Genomic DNA, 21,142 nt, shown 5'->3' with positions numbered 1-21,142 from the left:
TTAATGAACCCACTACCATATCCATGCATGGTTGAATTTTAGAGTTTAGCATCCTTCTCAGCAACGAGGCTCTGTGAGACATGGGCCAACAGCGTAACGTGGGATCCCGGAACATATGAGCTAACACTGGGAATCGAACCAGGGTCTCCTGCGCGAAAGATACGCGCTACCCATAGCGACGAGGGAGCTCACTATCGGATCTAAAAAACGTGCAGTTGTACAGTCACTCACATAAGTATCTGGACCCCTGACTGTTATAATTCCATTACTTGGGGTCTAGGTACTTATATGGATGACTGTACTCATAGTTCCCATTCAAAATATTGAGTTCCTTCTACTTTTCCATTAGAGGCGAGATAATGTTTGAAACAAGCAATTGATCATTTCTTAAGAAATTGAGAACTACTGACTTTAGTTATTTATTGAATAGAGGATTCATTCGTTTATTTCCTTTGTTATACGTAATAAAATGCCCATTAAATATGTTTTGAATCCTCGCCATTAAATATGTTTTATCTTTCCATTTGATATCCAATAGAAAATATGACACCATATACCAATTATCAGTCGTGAAACTATGAAGATTCTATTGACATCTCACTCATCAAATGTTAAGAAACCGTTCACTTTAACATAGGAATAAAGAAACGCAATCTAACATTCATATAGTACTTTCCTTTTAATTTCTCCGCAGATAAGCGAAAAAGAATAACAACATTTATGAAGCTTTCTATCCAACATTATGAAGTTCTTACTTACTTAAGATTTTTTTCTGATGTTTTGAGAAGTCTGGCACCGAACATTCAGTTTTCGCATCTCTTAAATGCTCATTCAATCTGATCGCGTTTTTAAAAGGCGGTGTACGAATTATTAGACGTACATGAAGAATCATCCTTCATACACTACACTACTTCGTAATGAATCTGTGAAATAGTTTTTTATCCTGTTTAATTTCTCTCTCTCTCTCTCTCTTTCTTTCTTTTTTTTTTTAATCTTGACCACTTCCTCATTTGTAATGAAATATATGGAACCTAATATCTTAAATAAAAACAGCGAGTAGAACTGTTTTTGTGTATGTGTGTGTGTGTGAGAGAGAGAGAGTAAGTGAGAGAGACATAATGAACACTTTAGCTGTTTTGAAATGACATCTGTTTGAGAACCATTTTTATAGGAAAAGTGAAAAATCATTGTAAGTTGGCAACACTGAGAATCGGACGAATGATAGTTGATTCTTCCAAAAGAAAATAGTCGATAACAGATGCAATATATTATGGTAATTACTGTGTTGTTAAGGCATACTAAGAGCTTTTCGGATTCAACTAAAAGCATATATCTATATTGGATCGAAATCTTGGACCAAAATTAAAATTTTAAGAGAAAACAATTACAACCAATGACTAAATACACGAAGCGCACCCTACTAGTTAAAGATGTCGCCCAAGGTGTGATTGGTTGGAATAAATTAATCTCGCAGCTGGTATAGGAAGCAAATTGCTTATCAGAAGATAGTTTACACGTTAGTACACAAGAGAGGTACATTATTACTACTTTCGCTAAATGTTTCATCAGATAAGGAGTAGTAGTACGAAAGAAATAAAAAATGAAAAACAGAAAAGTACTTGTGTAACTTGCAGCTAGGCGATACACTGAAATGCAAAATCGTGTAATTGTGTTTGCCAGCAGCTTAGTACTTAAAGGAATATAAAATTAACTGGACGTATTGTTAGTTTCTTAGGATCCAGGAGAAAGAATGATTCAACCTTCGAACGAAAATCGGGACAAGCGCCAACTTGATTAAAGCTGGGATTCTGAGTGGACATCAAGATACTGGTGAAAAAGAGATTCTCAGTTATTACTGTAATCTCTTGTTTGTACGAAGTTGAGTGGAACAATGAGACACATACACAGACCGTTTTAGGTGGGGGCAAAATGAGAAAAGACGTTTAAATTACCTCTTATGCACAGTTTGCTCTGTAGCGTTTCTTACGTTGTTCGTCGCATGCATCAATTAATAAAGAGAAAAATTAAAATATGTATAATTGTCAAGTAGGAAAAGAATATATAAATATTTAAAAATGTAAATTAACTCTCTTTTGGAGCAAAGAATACTTAATAAAATCACGTCTTGAAATTTTTTTTTTTTAATTCTTTAAGTAAATATGTATCGGTAAATAATTTTAGACACGGTCCCGGGTTTGATTCCCGGTGGGGGCACTCGCTCGAAAAAAAAGTGTAAAAAGCTTTTTGAGACCAGCCACCCTGAATGAGGGTTTTCCTCATTCACACCAGACAAATGTCGGGGTTGTACCTAACTTATAGGTCCCAGGCCGTTCCCTTCCTTCCCTTTCCTCTAGTCGTATGATCGCCGATGGACGTTATCCCTCAAACGTGACGGGCTAAATGGTCATAGATGCCGAAAGCCTAAAAATTAAATCCTAATTCCCCTAAATCCCAGACATTTGGTTATTAGTAGAATTAAATGGTCAGTAATTTTGTCCTTAATGTAAATGTATCGTTAATTTTTGTACTAAAGAATTGTTTAAGCAGTCCTAACGCAACCCATAGTACTATGTCTGTTTAATACATTGATGGTTGTTTTACTAAGAGCTTTTAAATATGGTTGAATTGTGAAGAATTTTGTGAAAAAAGATATTTTTTATTTCTGTTTGCCTTTAGCTTTAACCGCAACGAGGCGATGTACTCCTAGCAGGGTCTGAAATTACTACCACGCGCATCGAAAACAAACATTCTGGCCATATGCCCAATCTGTGATTTTCTCAGTAGATTTCTACCTAAGATATGAGTCCCATTCGTTGGGAGAATTCTATGTAAAGAAGTATCAAAAACAAATAAACAAGCGGCAAATAATCATCCATGTACTTTACTTAAAAGTAAAGTACATGGATGATTATTTGCCGCTTCTTACATATGTTCTTACACACACAAAGCGTATACATATAGTAAACAAAAATTAACTAACATAGGAAACAGTAAATACAAATATAAGGTGCAATTCAATTCATGGTCCAAGCAATATAAGCAAGTTACTGTTGCTGGTTACTTACCTTCTCACTTTGAGTATCGAGCGCAGATGTGGCTTCGTCAAGAAGCAATATTTTAGGGTCTCTGATAAGTGCCCTGGCTATGGCCACTCTTTGCTTTTGGCCACCAGACAACTGCGTTCCACGCTCTCCAACTATCGTATCATAGCCCTGAAAGTAGTCCGAAATACGTCAACAAAATCCACAATTCTAGAGATTATTTTATTTTCATTGCTAATTTACAATCAGAATATAGAAATGCCAGAATATGATCGACATTATATCTAAAAAGAACTGCTATATATCAGAAAAACATATCAAAACTTCATGTGCGTCAACAGTCATAATTTCACGTATGCATATTCTAGCATGCTTAATTTTCATTGCTCATTTACAATGAGAATATAGATTCGTCAACATACATTCACAATTTCATAAATAACCGAATATTACTTCATTTTCATTGCTATCTTACAATCAGAATATAGGTACGTCAAATACAATTTCATAGATATGTTAGCAAATTGCTTAATTTTCATTGTTAGCTTAATCAGTATGGACCTTATGCAGAGTCGTTTTGACGCGTTATTAGTGCCATATTAAAGAGTTGGACTAACATATACTTGCAGTGGTCGGGCCTTTAGTATGACGCTAATCATACGTCAAAACGACTTTGCATAAGGTGGTATATGTCTATACTAATTTAAAATCAGATTAATACTAACACTTAGAAATATATAATAAAAACTTAAAATTAGACGATATTAGTGCTAGAATGAATTTTAGCACTAACACCTTGGCTCACAGTATTTGCTTTATTAAATGAAAGTACCAGTTGAATGAACACTGCACTTTTAACTTATTACATGGTTTGATTTTTATATGACTGAACTGTACTTATTGTTATTTATAAGGAAAAGTACGTTTCTTCTGCATCAAGTATTATGTTAATTGAATTGAACTAATGTCTTTGGAGTGTGGAAAGAATTAACAGAATCATTATTTTATACAGGGTTTCCCAAGATATGCGTTTACTTTCAACCTAAAGTGAGTATTAGTATAGCCACGCGTGGCCCAGCGTTGCGCAATCGCTAACGCTCTTGCCTTTGGTATAAGCGGTTCAGGATTCGATTCGCGGTGGGGACACTCGGTCGAAAGGTGTAACAGCTTTTTCAAGCCATCCATCCTGAGTGGGGCTTTCCTCATTCATACCAGACAAGTGCCGGGATAGAACTAACATAATGGTCTCAGGCAGCTTTCTTCTTTCCCCATTCCTTTCTTCCTGTCCAATTCCTCGGATAGTGTGATCGGCGAGGGACGTTATTCCTCATATGTGTGACGAGCTAACGTGACTATAGATGCCGAAAGCCCAGAAATCTAATCTTCCCCCCCTTAATCCTTAATATAGCCACGACGGATTATTTCTAAGATTCTTTTTCAGCACCGAGGCTCTATGCTACAGTTTAACCTAAAACTCAAGCCATATAAACTTTAACTGCAAGTCTAATTCTAGTCTATTGTACTGATCCCAAATAGTCGAGTCCCCTCTAAAGGAAATGTCTATTGTACTGATTCCAAGTACTCGGGTCCCTTACTAAAGGAAAAGTCTATTGTACTGATCCCAAATAGTCGAGTCCCCTCTAAAGGAAATGTCTATTGTACTGATTCCAAGTACTCGGGTCCCTTACTAAAGGAAAAGTCTATTGCACTGATCCCAAATAGTCGAGTCCCCTCTAAAGGAAATGTCTATTGTACTGATTCCAAGTACTAGGGTCCCTCACTAAAGGAAAAGTCTATTGTACTGATCCCAAATAGTCGAGTCCCCTCTAAAGGAAATGTCTATTGTACTGATTCCAAGTACTCGGGTCCCTTACTAAAGGAAAAGTCTATTGCACTGATCCCAAATAGTCGAGTGCCATCTAAAGGAAATGTCTATTGTACTGATTCCAAGTACTCGGGTCCCTCAGTAAAGGAAAAGTCTATTGTACTTATCCCAAATAGTCGAGTCCCCTCTAAAGGAAATGTCTATTGTACTGATTCCAAGTACTCGGGTCCCTTACTAAAGGAAAAGTCTATTGCACTGATCCCAAATAGTCGAGTCCCCTCTAAAGGAAATGTCTATTGTACTGATTCCAAGTACTAGGGTCCCTCATTAAAGGAAAAGTCTATTGTACTGATCCCAAATAGTCGAGTCCCCTCTAAAGGAAATGTCTATTGTACTGATTCCAAGTACTCGGGTCCCTCACTAAAGGAAAAGTCTATTGTACAGATCCCAACTAGTCGGGTCCCCACTAATCGAAAGGTCTATTGTACTGATCCCAAATAGTCGAGTCCCCTCTAAAGGAAATGTCTATTGTACTGATTACAAGTACTAGGGTCCCTCACTAAAGGAAAAGTCTATTGTACTGATCCCAAATAGTCGAGTCCCCTCTAAAGGAAATGTCTATTGTACTGATTCCAAGTACTCGGGTCCCTTACTAAAGGAAAAGTCTATTGCACTGATCCCAAATAGTCGAGTGCCCTCTAAAGGAAATGTCTATTGTACTGATTCCAAGTACTCGGGTCCCTCAGTAAAGGAAAAGTCTATTGTACTTATCCCAAATAGTCGAGTCCCCTCTAAAGGAAATGTCTATTGTACTGATTCCAAGTACTCGGGTCCCTTACTAAAGGAAAAGTCTATTGCACTGATCCCAAATAGTCGAGTCCCCTCTAAAGGAAATGTCTATTGTACTGATTCCAAGTACTAGGGTCCCTCATTAAAGGAAAAGTCTATTGTACTGATCCCAAATAGTCGAGTCCCCTCTAAAGGAAATGTCTATTGTACTGATTCCAAGTACTCGGGTCCCTCAGTAAAGGAAAAGTCTATTGTAATGATCCCAAATAGTCGGGTTCTCCACGTAAGGGAAAGTCTATTGTATTGGTCCCAAGTAGCCGGGTTCCCTTTGAAGGAAAGGTCTATTGTACTGATCACAAGTAGTCGAGTTCCCCACTAAAGAAAAGATCTTTTGTACTGATTCCACGTAGTCAGCTCCCCCACTGAAAGAAACGTCTATTGTACTAATTCCAAATAGTATCTTTCTTTTCTCAGAAACCTTTTATGGGAAATTATCATATAAAACAGAAAACGAAAATAAAAATATTTGTACATTACCTGTGGAAGATTGATGATGAATTCGTGTGCGTTAGCAATCCTTGCTGCTTTAACAATGTCATCGTACGGTGTGTACGGCCCCTTTGCACCATACGCAATGTTTTCTCTGATGGTGCAATCAAAGAGAACAGGTTCTTGTGTTACAAGGCCAATTTGACTCCGAAGAAATGCAATATTTATAGTTCTGATATCACAGTCATCCACTAACTGAAAATAATAATAAAATAGATTAAAACAGACATCAGTATAAGGCCATAACCGGATAAGCAGATGGTAAATTAGGATTAGGGAAATTTCTCTCAAATTATGAACACTGAATACAATGCTGTTGATAGTTTATATTTCGCTCGAAAAGTTTTATTATTATTATCATTATTAATTTATGTACACTGTATAAGAAAATTATAGACCGTTAAATAGCAAATGGTATCTTGGTTGGTTGATTTTCCATAACAGCAACTAACATACTACTTATAATAATAATAATAATAATAATAATAATAATAATAATAATAATAATAATAATAATAATAATAATAATAATAATATAAGAAGGAGAAAATCTTGAAGAATACAGCATACAGTATACACAAGAAGTTTTCAGACAATATGTCCGGTTGGAGCAAGTAAGGTAGAATATATGTACAGCTCTTTCTCGATATCATGAGTTTCTAAGGTTAGCAAAATCTGGCCGTCTTTGGGGAGTTTTAACTACGTGTATGGCATGATCATGTATACTAAAGATTGAGTGTGTTTCCAAGACAATTAGATATTATTATTATTATTATTATTATTATTATTATTATTATTATTATTATTATTATTATTATTATTATTATTATTATTATTAAATATTCTGCCTTTTGGCAGATAATGGGACTAATGAGATTTTTTTTAAAGACTTGTGCCTGGAAATGTTTCTTCCACGTTTCTCGATCTTCAGCTTCCTCTTTTAATTCCCAATATTTTTTTCTGTTTTTCAAATCATTGATCAGTTGTGTTCTTCTTCCTATTCCTCGCTTTCCTTCCATCTTTCCTTCTATGGAGGTATGAAGAAGACAATTTCTTCGCAAGATGTATCCAATCCAGTTCGTCTTCGTAGATGCTGGCTAGAAGCGTCCTCTTCTCTCTTATCCGTTTTAAAACATCTTCGTTTGTTGCTCTCTCTGTCCATTTTTATCTTCTCCATTTTCCTCCACCACCACATTTCGGTGCTTTCTAAATATTTCTTCTCTAACTTTCTTAGTGTCCAGGTCTGTGAACAATACAGTCCAATGCTCCATATATAGCACTTGACAGATTTATTCCTTAGTCCAATATTAAGCCTGCTAAACCCTGTTTGGCCTAAGTTTTAAACTACGATAAACAAAGCCACGTGAAAATAAATCTCGCTGATTTGCTGTTGGCCTACCGACGCTTGTCGTCCTCCGCAAAATAGTTCATATAATTTGATTATCACTTTTACAATGAAGCTCCATATAAAACAATTACATTATTATAAATGACATAAATATATTACGGATTATTCTAATAATACTGCAATCAAGTGTGGTTAATGAAACAATAGAAATAAACACTAAGCATGCGCAGTAATTATGGCGCCAATTCAACTGTAGAGGCGTGTCCTGCTTTTAAATCTGAAAGATGTCTCAGATGAATCCCGGTTCCGCGAGTGTTGTGGTGAAACACCAACAAGAGAAACCTTTACTCACTAAGCAACAATTGCTTACCAGTTAAATTTAAACTTTTTTTTTTTTTTTTTTAATCTTTCAAGAAGTTTTCTTTCCTGCTGCTGCCCTAAGTATCTGGAAAACACGAGACAGTATTGTCAAAATGTACGTGTATAACTTGCTCCTCCTCGTGGGGAGTGGAAGTGATACATCACTAGCCAATCGTATTTTTGACAAGCGGTAGGATACAAATATTTTGTTTATTGGAGTTTAGAGCTTACGCTGAACAGAGAATAGTTAAGAGTGACCTTTTCCTGTTGAATGTTTCTTCGGCTATGACAATTCTTGACCTGATCTCTTTGGTGCAGTAAGCGTCTCTCGTGGGAATACTTCCCAGATACTTGAAATTATGAACCTCTTGAAATTATCTTTGTTCTACTCTGACTCGTAAGGGCGCATTTTCACGAGATATTCTTATGACTTTCGACTTTTCGACAAGTAAATAACATGGCTCTTAATGAAAAATATGAGAATCAAATGTAGACCAGTTAATTTACCTAAATTTAAAGTTTATTTAGTTATTCTCATTCATTGATCACGACAACTTTTTTCTCTTTCTTTTGAGTGTCCAGAAAATAACGATAAAAATATACTGTAACGTACTATGCGCTTGTGCTTATAAACATTCCACACGTGTTTCTGTTTATAAACAACAACCACGTGCACCTTACGATGGAATAGAGTACTACAAGTTGCAGACTACGGAGACAACAGCGACACCATGGATCACATGACGAAGAGGGAACAGCAGCGCCATCGCTTTACCTGGAGCGCTATATAACGGAGAGGGTTTCACGAACAGTCGCAGTCTGCCATTGGTCAAATCCCCTTTCTGGGCTTGCAGTGGAGCCTTGTGGAAGGCTTTACCTCTCTTTCTGCTTGCAGTTGAGCAGCAAGAGAATCCTAATCACAACCCAGCCTGGTTTCCAATGGAGCCTTGTCGGGAACCTAACCCCTCTCCGCTTGCAGTAGAGCAGAGTGTCCTACACCTCCTCACGTAGTTCACTACTGAGAAATCCTTCCCGAGACTGTCAGGTCGAAGGGACACCCATTCCAACCTTACATTAGAGGATTTACATGATTGTAACATTTCTGTAAAAATACTGTTTATAGTGGATTTTTATAATAAACCGGTAGAGGGAAAGGATTTCAGACCTATAACTTTCACTCTACCAAGTTCTACCTACCCCTATATAGGGAGAACTTTACAATATGTTCGTATTTGTAATAAAGGAATTTATTCAATGTATTTTTAAAAGTATGAAATAATTCTACTTACTATTTGTCCAGACTGAGGATCGTAGAACCTTTCGATCAAAGAAACAACTGTACTCTTCCCGCATCCTGAGCTACCAACCAATGCCAGAGTTTGACCTGGTTGTACAGTAAAGTTCATGCCTTGGAGAACAGAGACGTTAGGTCGAGTTGGATATCGGAAGTGGACATCACAAAAACTTACTTTACCTTTGATATCCTGAAGAGAAATACAGAAGTTGATAGATGGATGCTTTATTTCAATAATCATCAAAATTATGATCCTATATATAATATATGCAGGGTGCTAAGGAACTATCCCGACGAACTGTAAAACGTGATTCCTTACATTGAAATAACAAAAAAAGAAAGAAAGAAAGAAAGAAAGAAACCTTGGACCTGTGGATGTATAGTTTTAGAGGTAGGGCTATCCAAAAGAGTTTAATCAATACTTTGCAAGACGCATTTCGACCACTAGAAACCGTGAAGTGGCAGACCACATACACCATTCAAAAATACGTTTTTCATCAATGTGCAATGAGTGTTACAGAGTATAATTCCCAGACATGCTCTCAGCAGAATTCTCTGATATGGTGTGATTTCAAGATGGGTCCAAAGTAGGCAAAACTTAAGCCTACACGACAATGAAAATGGAATCCGTCGGCGGGAAGCCGAAAAAGTCAGGAATTGCCATCCGTATGGTTTCTCGTGTTTCGAATAACAAGTGCTGTGATTAAAAAAAAAAAAAAAAAAAAAAAACTTTTAACAGCCCTAGCTCCGAAACTATGCACTTTTTCACCACATACTCTTATCTCATATGATGCTTTTTTTTTATGTAGGAATCACCCCTTTCAGTTTGTGGGTATAGTTCACTAACATCCTATATTCTATTTGTAATTTTTATAATTGTTTTCGGACTTTTCTTCCTTTCATGCCATTTTTAACAAATAACACGTTATACAATACGTTTGAAATAAATTATTACAGTAAACCTCGCATTTAATGTACTAATTGGGACGAAAGTGTGTTCATAAAATCGGAAATTCGTTAAATCATGAATTATGTTATTTACATTGTGTATTTAAAATAGGATATTATACTTGAAATTGTGTTGAATAATGTAAATGTAAAATATTTAATGTACATAAGATATTAATAATAAAACCTCTTTAGAACTGCGTATTAGGAGGGTGAAAAAAGCCTCTCAACTTTCAGTTGCTTTCGCGCTAAAAATTGCTTCTTTATAATCAAATATCTAAACTGTCTGAAATAATAAAAAAATATAATATTTCTCTCAACAACACAAAGTCTGTCCGAAGTTTGTTGATAAGAGACCCATTAAATCGATGGTTTACTGTATATAGATCGTAATGTAAGTTCTATGAATGCAATTTGTGTCATTATATATGTTACTGCAAATGGCTTATCTAGTATAAAATTGATGTAATTATTGTGTATAACAATAAGTAATAGTTATTTCAAAAATAATCAACAATTTACTTTAACTTTTTTTTATATAATCATTCACAATCAACTTTGCAATTGTAATTCTCTGCCTAAGATAAAGTAAAAATTATACATTTATTTATTTATTTTACACAAATAGTAAACTTTTCGCCTTACTGGTCTAATTCCAATAATGGAACTGGGGTCAATCTCTGATTTTTCATCGATCAATTGGAACATCAGTGCAGCCGCCATTTTCGCTTTTGAGTAGTCCTGAATAAACATAAAGCTCTGTCCGACAGAAGCAGCACAAAAGGAAAGAGCAAAAAATACTCTGAAAAAAATCAACATCGTAGTGTTAGTTTTCATCATAATCACCATTATTGCATTTATCACGATTTTATTGCCTAAATTCACGACATTTTTAGTTGTACTGATACCACAATACACATATTCTATAACTGTATTTCATATGATATACGTATTAATTCAATTTTTGGCTTGTATTGATACCACAATACACATATTCTGTAACTGTATTTCACATGATTTATTAATTCAATTTTTGGCTTGTATTGATACCACAATACACATATTCTGTAACTGTATTTCACATGATTTATTAATTCAATTTTTGGCTTGTATTGATACCACAATACACATATTCTGTAACTGTATTTCATATGATACACGTATTAATTTAATTTTTGGCTTGTATTGATACAGCAATACACATATTCTATAACTGTATTTCACATGATATATTAATTCAATTTTTGGCTTGTATTGATACCACAATACACATATTCTGTAACTGTATTTCACATGATTTATTAATTCAATTTTTGGCTTGTATTGATACCACAATACACATATTCTGTAACTGTATTTCACATGATTTATTAATTCAATTTTTGGCTTGTATTGATACCACAATACACATATTCTGTAACTGTATTTCACATGATTTATTAATTCAATTTTTGGCTTGTATTGATACCACAATACACATATTCTGTAACTGTATTTTATATGATATACGCAGGTCCGTATTTAGGTAAGTGCTATTCTGTGCTCGAGCACAGAGCGGCAGAACTTAGGGGATGGCAAAGTTGTGGTCCGCGCAAGCGCGAGAAAATATGTTAATGTGTTTAATTCGCTCTAATTATAGTAGTTACCAATTAGATAGCTTATCTGATTATTTTCAGAAAGTCATCCTCTCCCACCCCCACCCCAAGGGGTGAGGATGAACTTGAACATCATGTAAACTGACACCGACTCAGTGACTATGAATTCAATACTAATATCTGTCGTTTTTGATTACTTTTAAAATCTCGCCCTTCCCTGGAGAATGGAGTATGATCTTGAAGTTGAATTGGATTAAAACTGTCAGTATTCATCTCAGCGACCCCAAAAAGTATTAATTCAACTTTAATATTCGTCGTTTTCGAGGGGGCGGCAAGTTTTGTGCGGGAAGGCGGCAAATTATTTAGAGCACAGGGGCGCACAATATATTAATACGGGCCTGGATATACGTGTTAATTCAATTTTTGGCTTGTATTGATACCACAATACACATATTCTGTAACTGTATTTCACAACAACTACTACTACTACAATGGTTCCCAAACTTTTTAATTGATGACACACTTTACAGAATCTTCACGACATTGCAACACACTTATTAGAATTGTTTATTAATGGTATAAATTATAATAGAATAATTCTGAAGTTTTCTATATCGTACCTTGGTATCTGCAGGTTGAATTGAGCATTGTTGCTTCCTTGTTTGGCACAGTCTATCTCAAAATTGATTTTAATTCACTATAAATGTGTATATGGTCAAAATAAAACGTACTCTTTAAAGTTTAGAGGCCTTCTGTATGACATTATATTAATTTTTAAATTCTAAACTTTCGCTACCCACCACATGGGACTGTGCAACACATTAGTGTGTCGCGACACACCTTTTGGGAATCATTGTATTACTGTACCTCTGGCGTCCACCGTATCAAATAACACACCAAATGTGGCTATTATCATTCGTCCAGAGTCGTACAACAACACATTATGTGTTCGTTGTATTAGACTTTTCCGAATACTTATTACAAGAATTTTTATATCCATCGAATGAGACTAGTACCACTTACTCAGGTTATTTGTATTCACAAGTTATACCCATCACAACTGGCCCAGACACTTAAAATAAGACACCGTAAATCGAATCAGACTACTATATTTTATCACGTTACTTACACAAAACTACTTATTTACATCCAGGCGGGCATGGTGGCTCAGTGGTAGAGCGTTCACCTCCGGTGCTTGGGGTCCCTGGTTCGATCCCAGCTCGCGCCGTGTGGACTTTGTGGTGGACAAACACCGTGCTCGTGGGTTTTCTCAGGGTTCTCCCGTTTCCTCCCACTTTCTTCATTCCACCATTTCACTCATCTCTCATCATGCCTAACCGGCATAATCATGGGACGTAAAACTTAAATATTTCATTTCATTTTTTTATTTACACCCACTCTACCAAGAAAGTATTTATCTTGATTTAAATAATGAAATGTTTGTATAACCTTTCTGCTGTTGGCATAACTACATTTTTGGGCGCAAAAATGTAGTTTCAATTACGTAGTCAGGGTGTCTACTAAAACTCCAAAATGAAATTTCGTGACTTTTTCGTGACCTTTTCTTTACCAAACCATTAAATTTAGTAACTATCAAGAGCGAATTTGGGTGCGACTTGGGCCAAATTTTCACGCACGCGATAGAAGCGTGCTTTGCTTGCGATTTGGTAGCGTTTAAAGCCAATCACAGGCATTTTTGGGGGTGAATTTTGACGTTTTATAGAACAAAATTTTCCAGTCTGTACTTATATTTGTACAGATAAAAAAAATCATGACCCAAAAGCTAAATTTCTTGACTTTCATTACCGTTTTCTAATTTCGTGACTTTTTCATGACTTTCGTGACCGATAAACACCCTGGCAGTTATTTTTATTTTTGATCTCGAATACATTGGTTCCGAAATTTTTGTGTTCTGATATTCTATTCACGACTATATTGATGACTTATGTCTGCCTCGTTCGGCCTGAAAATTAAGTTTGGATTATCTGACATGAAAAGTGTAGTCTAGCGGTAAAAAAAAAAAAAAAAAAAAAAAAAAATAATAATAATAATAATAATAATAATAATAATAATAATAATAATAATAATAATAATAATAATAATAAATAATAATAAATAAAAATAAATAAATAAATAAATAAATAAATAAAAAATGTAACATTAACTAGTAAAAAATTCAAGTAACTTTCTAGAGCTAACGGTTAAATAATTTTCAGTAAATGAGTTTGTAAGGACGTGAGAAATAAAGTTTTGAAGTTTACATTAACGAAAGACGCAGAACATATGATACCATTGCTACAGAATTAGCGCTAACGAAGTTTAATACGAGGGTTGATCAGAAAGTAGGGTTACAAAGCCTACAGTGAAGTGTGTATACATTATTTCATACAACTAATACAGCCAACAGATAGTACATACATTAGGTTATTTTCCGACATGGTCTCCATATCGGTTGAATCACTTGTCACATCGTGGGATGAATTTGAAAATTCCCTGCTGGTAAAAATCCTGTTCTTGAGTGTTCAGCCACGTTGTTACGAAGTTTCACCTCCTTGTCGTTAGTAGTGATGGCGTCCTAGGTGCTCCTTCAACTGCGGAAACAGGTGAAAGTGGCTTGGAACGAGGTCCGAGCTGTAGGGAGGGTGGTCGATGATGTCCCAGAGGAACTGCTTCAACAGCATGGTGGTCTTCCGGGCTGTATGTGGGAGCGCGTTGTCATTCTGCGGCATGCTAACGAGACATTACAGTTTTTCCGTAAACCTCTACCAGCTTTCGGTGGATTTCAGCCGCAGTTACGTGGCCCCGCGTAGCGTAGTCGCTAACGCTCTCGCCTTCGGTGCGAGCAGTCCCGGTGGGACCACTCCGTCGAAAAAGTGTAAAACGCTTTTTAAGGCCAGCCACCCTGAATGAGGTTTTCCTGGGTTTTCCTCATTCAAATGCCGAGGTGGTACCTAACTTATAGGTCCCAGGCCGATTCCTTGCTTCCCTTTCCCCGGATAGTGTGCTCGCCGAAGGACGTCATCCCTCAAAAGTGACGGGCTGAATGGCCTTAGACGCCGAAAGCCCAGAAATCTAAATCCTAATCCTAATCCTAGCCGCAGTTACATGTTTCGCCCACAGAAATCGAATAACTGAGCAGACTTCTTCGCGAGATCAGTTTTTCAAACGAACCGCCATTTGTGTTTACCTACAACTAGCGCCGCAGGTGGCGGGTGGCTGAAACTCTGCACAGTTGCCAACTCTATGTAGTAAAAGTATCCCTTACTCGTCATATCTGTATAACAGACGAAACTCAAGACATATCGGCCTTGTTACTTAGTTTCTGATTCTTCCTCGTATTTAATACGGGATACGATAAGTTGAGATCGATATTAGTAGATATTATGGTGTAGAAAACTACTTTAAAACTTATAATTTAGCTAAGTACAGTTGTATATATTTGTAATATTATTACCTGTAGACGTTTGTGGAAGTCATGTCTTCTATCTCGATTAGATAAGCGCCAAAGCGAAATGCAGCAGCATAAATTACGAAAACAAATGCTTGAGAAAATGCAAAAGAAATAGAAAACGAGATGGCTTGCTTTTTGGCTTCTCTGGAAGAGAGAGGAAGATGATATATCATAGCAAAGTCAATGAGATGTATTACGTAACATGTACAGTCAGAGGCAAAAGTTCTTTCGCTTTGGTAAAACTTATTTTGAGGAATAACAGTGCTATGGCTGGAACGTACAGAAAAACAATTCTTGTAATTTTCATTCCTTTTTTAAATTTACCGAAAGCTGCACTCAAATTGTCCTTCCATTGTGAAGTTATTTACAAAATTAATTTCATCAAACAGAAACGAACTTTTGTCACTGACTGTACAGTCACAAATAAAAATTCTTATTTCTAAACATTACATTCATGAATGAGTATTATTATTTGCCAACGACGTTTCGAAAAGTTACAACCCTTTTCGTTGTTGGAGCTATGTGTGCGGCCGTACAACGGAACGATCATTAACTTGAACAAAGTTAGAATTTTCAGTGCAACATCAAGATGTCGGTGAAAAATAAGAGATTCTCAGTAATTATTGGCTGGATTCTTTCTGTTTGTGCAAAGTTTAGCGGAACAACGGAACATATACACAGTTCGTGCTAGGTAGATGCAACAGGAGGTAAAGCTTTTAAAATAGTGTTTGCACAATTTGCACGGTGGTGCTAGTTCTGTTGTTTGGCCGTATGCATCATTTGTTGACAGCAACAAAGATATTTTACGGAGTTATTAGACTCAACACTTGTATTATATGTTATGACTCAATCAAGGTACGAAATTATCCTATCCTATCGCTTAACTTCAATTATCTTTCTAAGAAAAGACCCATAATACCATATATTTCATGAGAAATATTGTACTCTAAGGGGTAGAAACTTGGAATCTAGGTTGAACGGAAATTGAACGAGGAAATGCTACAAGTAAGGGTAGGAAAGAACAATTTTAGATGTAATTAAAAAGAGAAAAACGAATTGTCACAATAGCTGAGAAGGAGTAATTATTTTTAAAAAAGTGGAGTATTGTACTGCATAGGTGAGAAGCATGGACATGACGCAAAAGTGATTAAAAACGAATGAAGCTTACGAAATGTGGGTGTAGAGAAGGGAGAGAATTAGCTGGGTCGAGCGGAAAACGAATGCGAAGATGTTAGAAATGGTGGGGAAAAAAAGAACAATTTTGAATATTATTTAAAAAGAGGAAGAGAAACTGGTTGGGACATTGACTAAGAAGGAACTCTATTATGAGAGACGTTTTAGAGGGTATGATGGCAGGAAAAAGAGGAAAGGAGCGAAAGAGACTACAATTAAGGATGATATTAAAACAGAAAAATCGTATGTGAAGACAAAGAGGTTAGAGGAAGACCGTGCAACATTCCAACTTCTTAGTTGCAAGAAGTGACCTGCCAATAATGGGAGAATACCTATGACGATGATGATGATGATACATTAGCTGAGGAATACTTAAGAAGAAAAAACAATTGTCTAATTAAAAACAGAGACTAATTGTCACATTAGCTGAGGAAGATCTGGGTTATTAGGGACGTGACAGAAAGCACGGTGGAAAGAATAAGAGGGAGAGGTGGAAGAGTCTACTGTTAATGGAATTAGACTACAAAATTGCTACAAGATGAAGAGGCTAGCTCAGGTAGGGGCGGGTCCAGGCTAAATGTTTGGGGAGGGCGGTCCTTCGAAGTCAATAGGTTTTATTTTACACTTAAAGTACAAAGGTGAAAATTCTTAGGATAGGTTTTATTTTTAAAATAAAAAATATTCTATTCTGGGGGGAATAAAATATATTCGACCGCCCCATTCCCCTGGATCAGCCCCTGAGCTGAGGATTGAGGGGCATTGAAGTTTCTCAACTTGAAGCAAGAATCTGTCAATAATGGAAGAACACCTATGATGGTGATTCTTTGTTTACTATTTGAATATGTTATTTTATTTCAAGCATTCTACACATGTCAGTCTCTTGTAAGGGTAACTGATGTACAATTGGAAAGTTCTCACTACCCCCTATGTACAAAGTATTGCTACTAACTGAATGATTCACGACCACTTTTCTTCTATTCTTAATTTTGTTTCTTTTTCATCTTACTCTTCTTTATTCAACGAACTATTTAGCGAAAGTGTTCATTGAGTATTAGGAAGACCTAGGTGCAGATTGGAGGACAATATTAAGATGGATCTTGCAGAAATAGCAATACAAAGTAGAACCTGGATCCAGTTGCCTAAGGACAGAAGTCAGTGGAGAGCTTTTGTCAATGCGGCATTGAACCGCAGGGTTCCATAGGCCATATAGAGTTAGATAGCTTATAGAATGTTACTGTATTGAACTTCTAATGGTATATATATATCTTTTATGTTCCTTGTATTTTGTTTCTATTGTATTTCTTACAATCGTTGAGTTATAACAACTTTATAAGCATCTTTGTTTCTGCCAACAATTACGTGAGTCAAATACTCTTTTTGTTTTGAGCTATCTTCTACTCAGGGGCGTCATTTCAAACTTTGCTTAAGGGGAACAAGAGCATCACTGACATAAGAGTTTCACGTTTTGTACTAGTATATTAGCAGACAGTCGATTGAAGTATATGCATTCCTCAAACTCTAGAGGGGGGCAATTGCCCTCTCCTGACCCCCTAAATGACGCCACTGTTTCTACCTAAATGGTTAGCGTTTGTGCCTTTGGCGCGGAAGAGCGGATTCGATTCCCGGTTGGGGCTCGTGCAGTCCGGATTCCGCAGTAAGCTGTAGACCCACGTTTAATATGGCCTCGGAGCTGAAAACTCAAAGCAAAACAAAATCCAATTAGTTTCAATAGCTCCAAGGACGAAAACATTTATATTTCGAAAGCAAACAAAATTGATTTACATAGAAATATAACACTTAAGATATATATATTTTGCGTTCAGGAGACCACAGTATTGTACATTTGTACATGCGGTATAGAACATGTCAAATTCTATTATTGTCTATATAATAAACTACTACTATAGTTCCTTATACATTACATTAGTCTTACAACATGATACATATGTATACATAGAAATACCATACCTTATCTATTCATCTACCTGGTTTTATTCATAGTGCGAGAATCTGTAGTTTTTTTTTTTCTTTCTTTACATTATGCTATCTTCATTTATATATTCGCAAAACTTCTCCAGTATATTGTAAACAGGAGAATTATTAATAATATTTCTATGGCAACTAGGAGGTTTGTTCAATGAGTGTTCAACCTTACTATTATTGCGTAAATAAATGTAGTTAGGGAGGCGTGGTTTGTTGCACGCATGTAGGTAATCCTAATGAGTATTCTTGTTATCTTTTCCAGTCTGCAGAAGCAGTCAAATCGCTGGCAGACCGCCGATGTATGAGGAGATGTAAGTGGGCGGCGTCAATGTCTGACAAAATGACTGAAACACTTTAATAAGGTTACAGCATTAAATTTTATTTGTGTCTATCTCGGAGAATCCCAATCGGACACGATCCGCAAGATTTGACAGGCCTTCGGGGACAAAGCAATGGGCTTCAGACATTAGGGAACGAAGCATATAATACAGATTTTCCTGATCAAACACAGCACATCTTGTTTTATCAAGCATCGTACCCTTTCGACATCGCTTTATCTCATTTTTATTTTTTATTTATTTTTTTTTTTTAAAGCTGAAAATGTCCCTGAAAGGAACCAGATTTCAGTCTAGAAAAGACATCATGATAAATGTGACGGATCAGCTGCGAGCAATTCCACAAGAGGCATTCCAGTACTGTTTCTATCAGTGGGGGAACTGTTGGGAAAAGTGTATGGCGGTCCAAGGGCACTGCTTTGAAAAAGATCGATGTAAGGATATAGTATGTAAATACACACTTTTCTTGTGACTGAAAATGGAATTCTTTCTGAACATACCTCGCATAATCACATTCAAAATTTTTAAAGTTTCGTTTGTGAGAACGGTAGGAAATAACTCTGAAAAGAATTTGTTTACTTTTCCAACGTCTCATGGAATATTTTATCTAGATAAATGAACAAACAATTGCACTGGTTTGAAGGACGGACGGTACTGTGCACAGTAAAATCAAACTAAGGATGCCTCTTTTCTTTTATTTTTTTTGGAGAGTTGAAGATAATTTACCCACCTGTCCTGGTTCTAAATCTTTAAAGGAAATACAGGCCAACCATATTTAATGAATATTGGAAATTGTTTAATGCAGTTTATCCTTAGATATTTTTTTTAAAGGTGGGAGTGCATTCTGTCCTTATCCCTCCTTGACTGATGAAGCAAAAGCCTCATTAGAAAACCCCAAAGCTCAATTGAATGGAAGTTATCGTTGAACAAATAAAGATCATAAATGTATGTCCTGTCGAAAGATGGAAGCTCGCTTACATTCGCTTCAATAAATAACAATACAATATTCATTATTTATAACAGCCTTTTGAACGAAACTTTATGATTTCAATCTTGAAACTTTTCTACCCTTATATATATATATATATATAATTAAAAGATAAAAAAGAAAGATTGCTGGAAAGTTACTAATTGTGATAAAAATTCAGTTGCTATTTCTAATGAAATATTTGTTACCAATTACACAAATTTAATACATCAAAATATGCTTATAAGTCTTCGAATAAATATCATCTATATATATATATAGTACTTATATTACTTGAGAGAGAAAATAGTACCTGTATGGTTCGAGTAGAGTGTCTATATATTTTTCGTAGAAGAATTTTTCTCTTCCAAGAGCCTGTACTGTCTTTACATTTTGAATACTTTCTGCCGCCACCTGTCAACACAAATTATTATTATTATTATTATTATTATGAATAATAATAATAATAATAATAATAATAATAATAATAATAATTAATAATGTTAATTCTGGTTAAATAAGATTTAGTCATTAAATTAGAATTAAATACTGGCGAAAGTGTTTACCTTCATTTTCTAATACCATGAGTAGGTATTGTTCAAAACGCTACCTCAGGCGAAAGGACATACCATACAGAAATATGAAGAATTTACCATCAAGAGAAATGGATGCATATATTAACAAGAATTTTAGGAATGATCCCCCCCCCCCAAAAAAAATGGATCAAAAGATTGCGATCTTGGCCAACAATTAGTTGTTGAATCAGGACCACAAATTTTTTGAACAAAATTGCTAATTCGAGTTTTCGCAATAAGCACATCATACTGAGTTAAGTGATAGTTTGAGTTTGGCTACACTATATGTAGTTCTCCAGATATAAGGCCTCCAAGAAAAGTTTTGACTGAAATATATTGAATCTTTTGATGCATTTTTGGATCAGGGGCCACAAAATTTTTGAACAGCCTCTAAATCGATTCGATCGCCCCGGGCGTTGATAGCAAAACGGGCGCCGAACGAACAAGAAGGAAGGAAAAGTATTGGAAAAGAGTAAACGACGCGTCGCCACGAAATAGTACTGGTGCCCTATTAAATCAATATTATTGTTGCAAAGAAATAGTTTTGTTAAAAATTTTCTTGCTCTCTCCGATCGCAACCCAAACGTTTCAATAAGTCACAACAAGTTTTTACTCTTACTTAAAGAAAATTATTATATTTGATTTGTTAATGACGATGTGATATATTACAAGGTACCGAGTAATGTCTTATTTTGTATCAAGAAGCGTTTTCAAAATCAGAATCGGTCAAAGTCTGAAACGTGTTCAGTATTTTAATGGTGATGAGTTTGCTTAGTTAACCACACTTTTCTACCCAATCGGGTTAATCACGACGGTGAGAATGAAGGTATGAAATATGAAACGAGTGAAGAAAACACGCGCGCGGGAATATTAAAAATGGAGGTAAACAAGGGGAATAATAACATTTTC

General features: G+C 35.7%; 1 protein-coding gene across 1 annotated transcript in view; it reads right to left on the bottom strand.

Annotated features, from left to right (window-relative positions):
- Positions 1-21,142, bottom strand: part of LOC145671424 (ATP-dependent translocase ABCB1-like) — a 190,824-nt gene that overhangs the window by 2,571 nt on the left and 167,111 nt on the right. Inside the window, exons 21-26 of the mRNA XM_081740597.1 lie at positions 19,972-20,072; positions 15,204-15,344; positions 10,800-10,956; positions 9,202-9,396; positions 6,193-6,399; positions 3,066-3,212 (exon numbers count right to left, since the gene is read on the bottom strand). Of these exons, the coding sequence (XP_081596723.1) occupies positions 3,066-3,212; positions 6,193-6,399; positions 9,202-9,396; positions 10,800-10,956; positions 15,204-15,344; positions 19,972-20,072 (948 nt within the window). The remainder of the gene's footprint in view (positions 1-3,065; positions 3,213-6,192; positions 6,400-9,201; positions 9,397-10,799; positions 10,957-15,203; positions 15,345-19,971; positions 20,073-21,142) is intronic.

The sequence above is a fragment of the Thermobia domestica genome, chromosome 15 (genome assembly GCF_964235325.1).
Source record: "Thermobia domestica chromosome 15, izTheDome1.hap1.1, whole genome shotgun sequence".
Lineage (NCBI taxonomy): Eukaryota > Metazoa > Arthropoda > Insecta > Zygentoma > Lepismatidae > Thermobia > Thermobia domestica.
The sequence above is the reverse complement of the archived record's forward strand: the minus strand, read 5'-3'. Positions and strand labels throughout refer to the sequence as shown.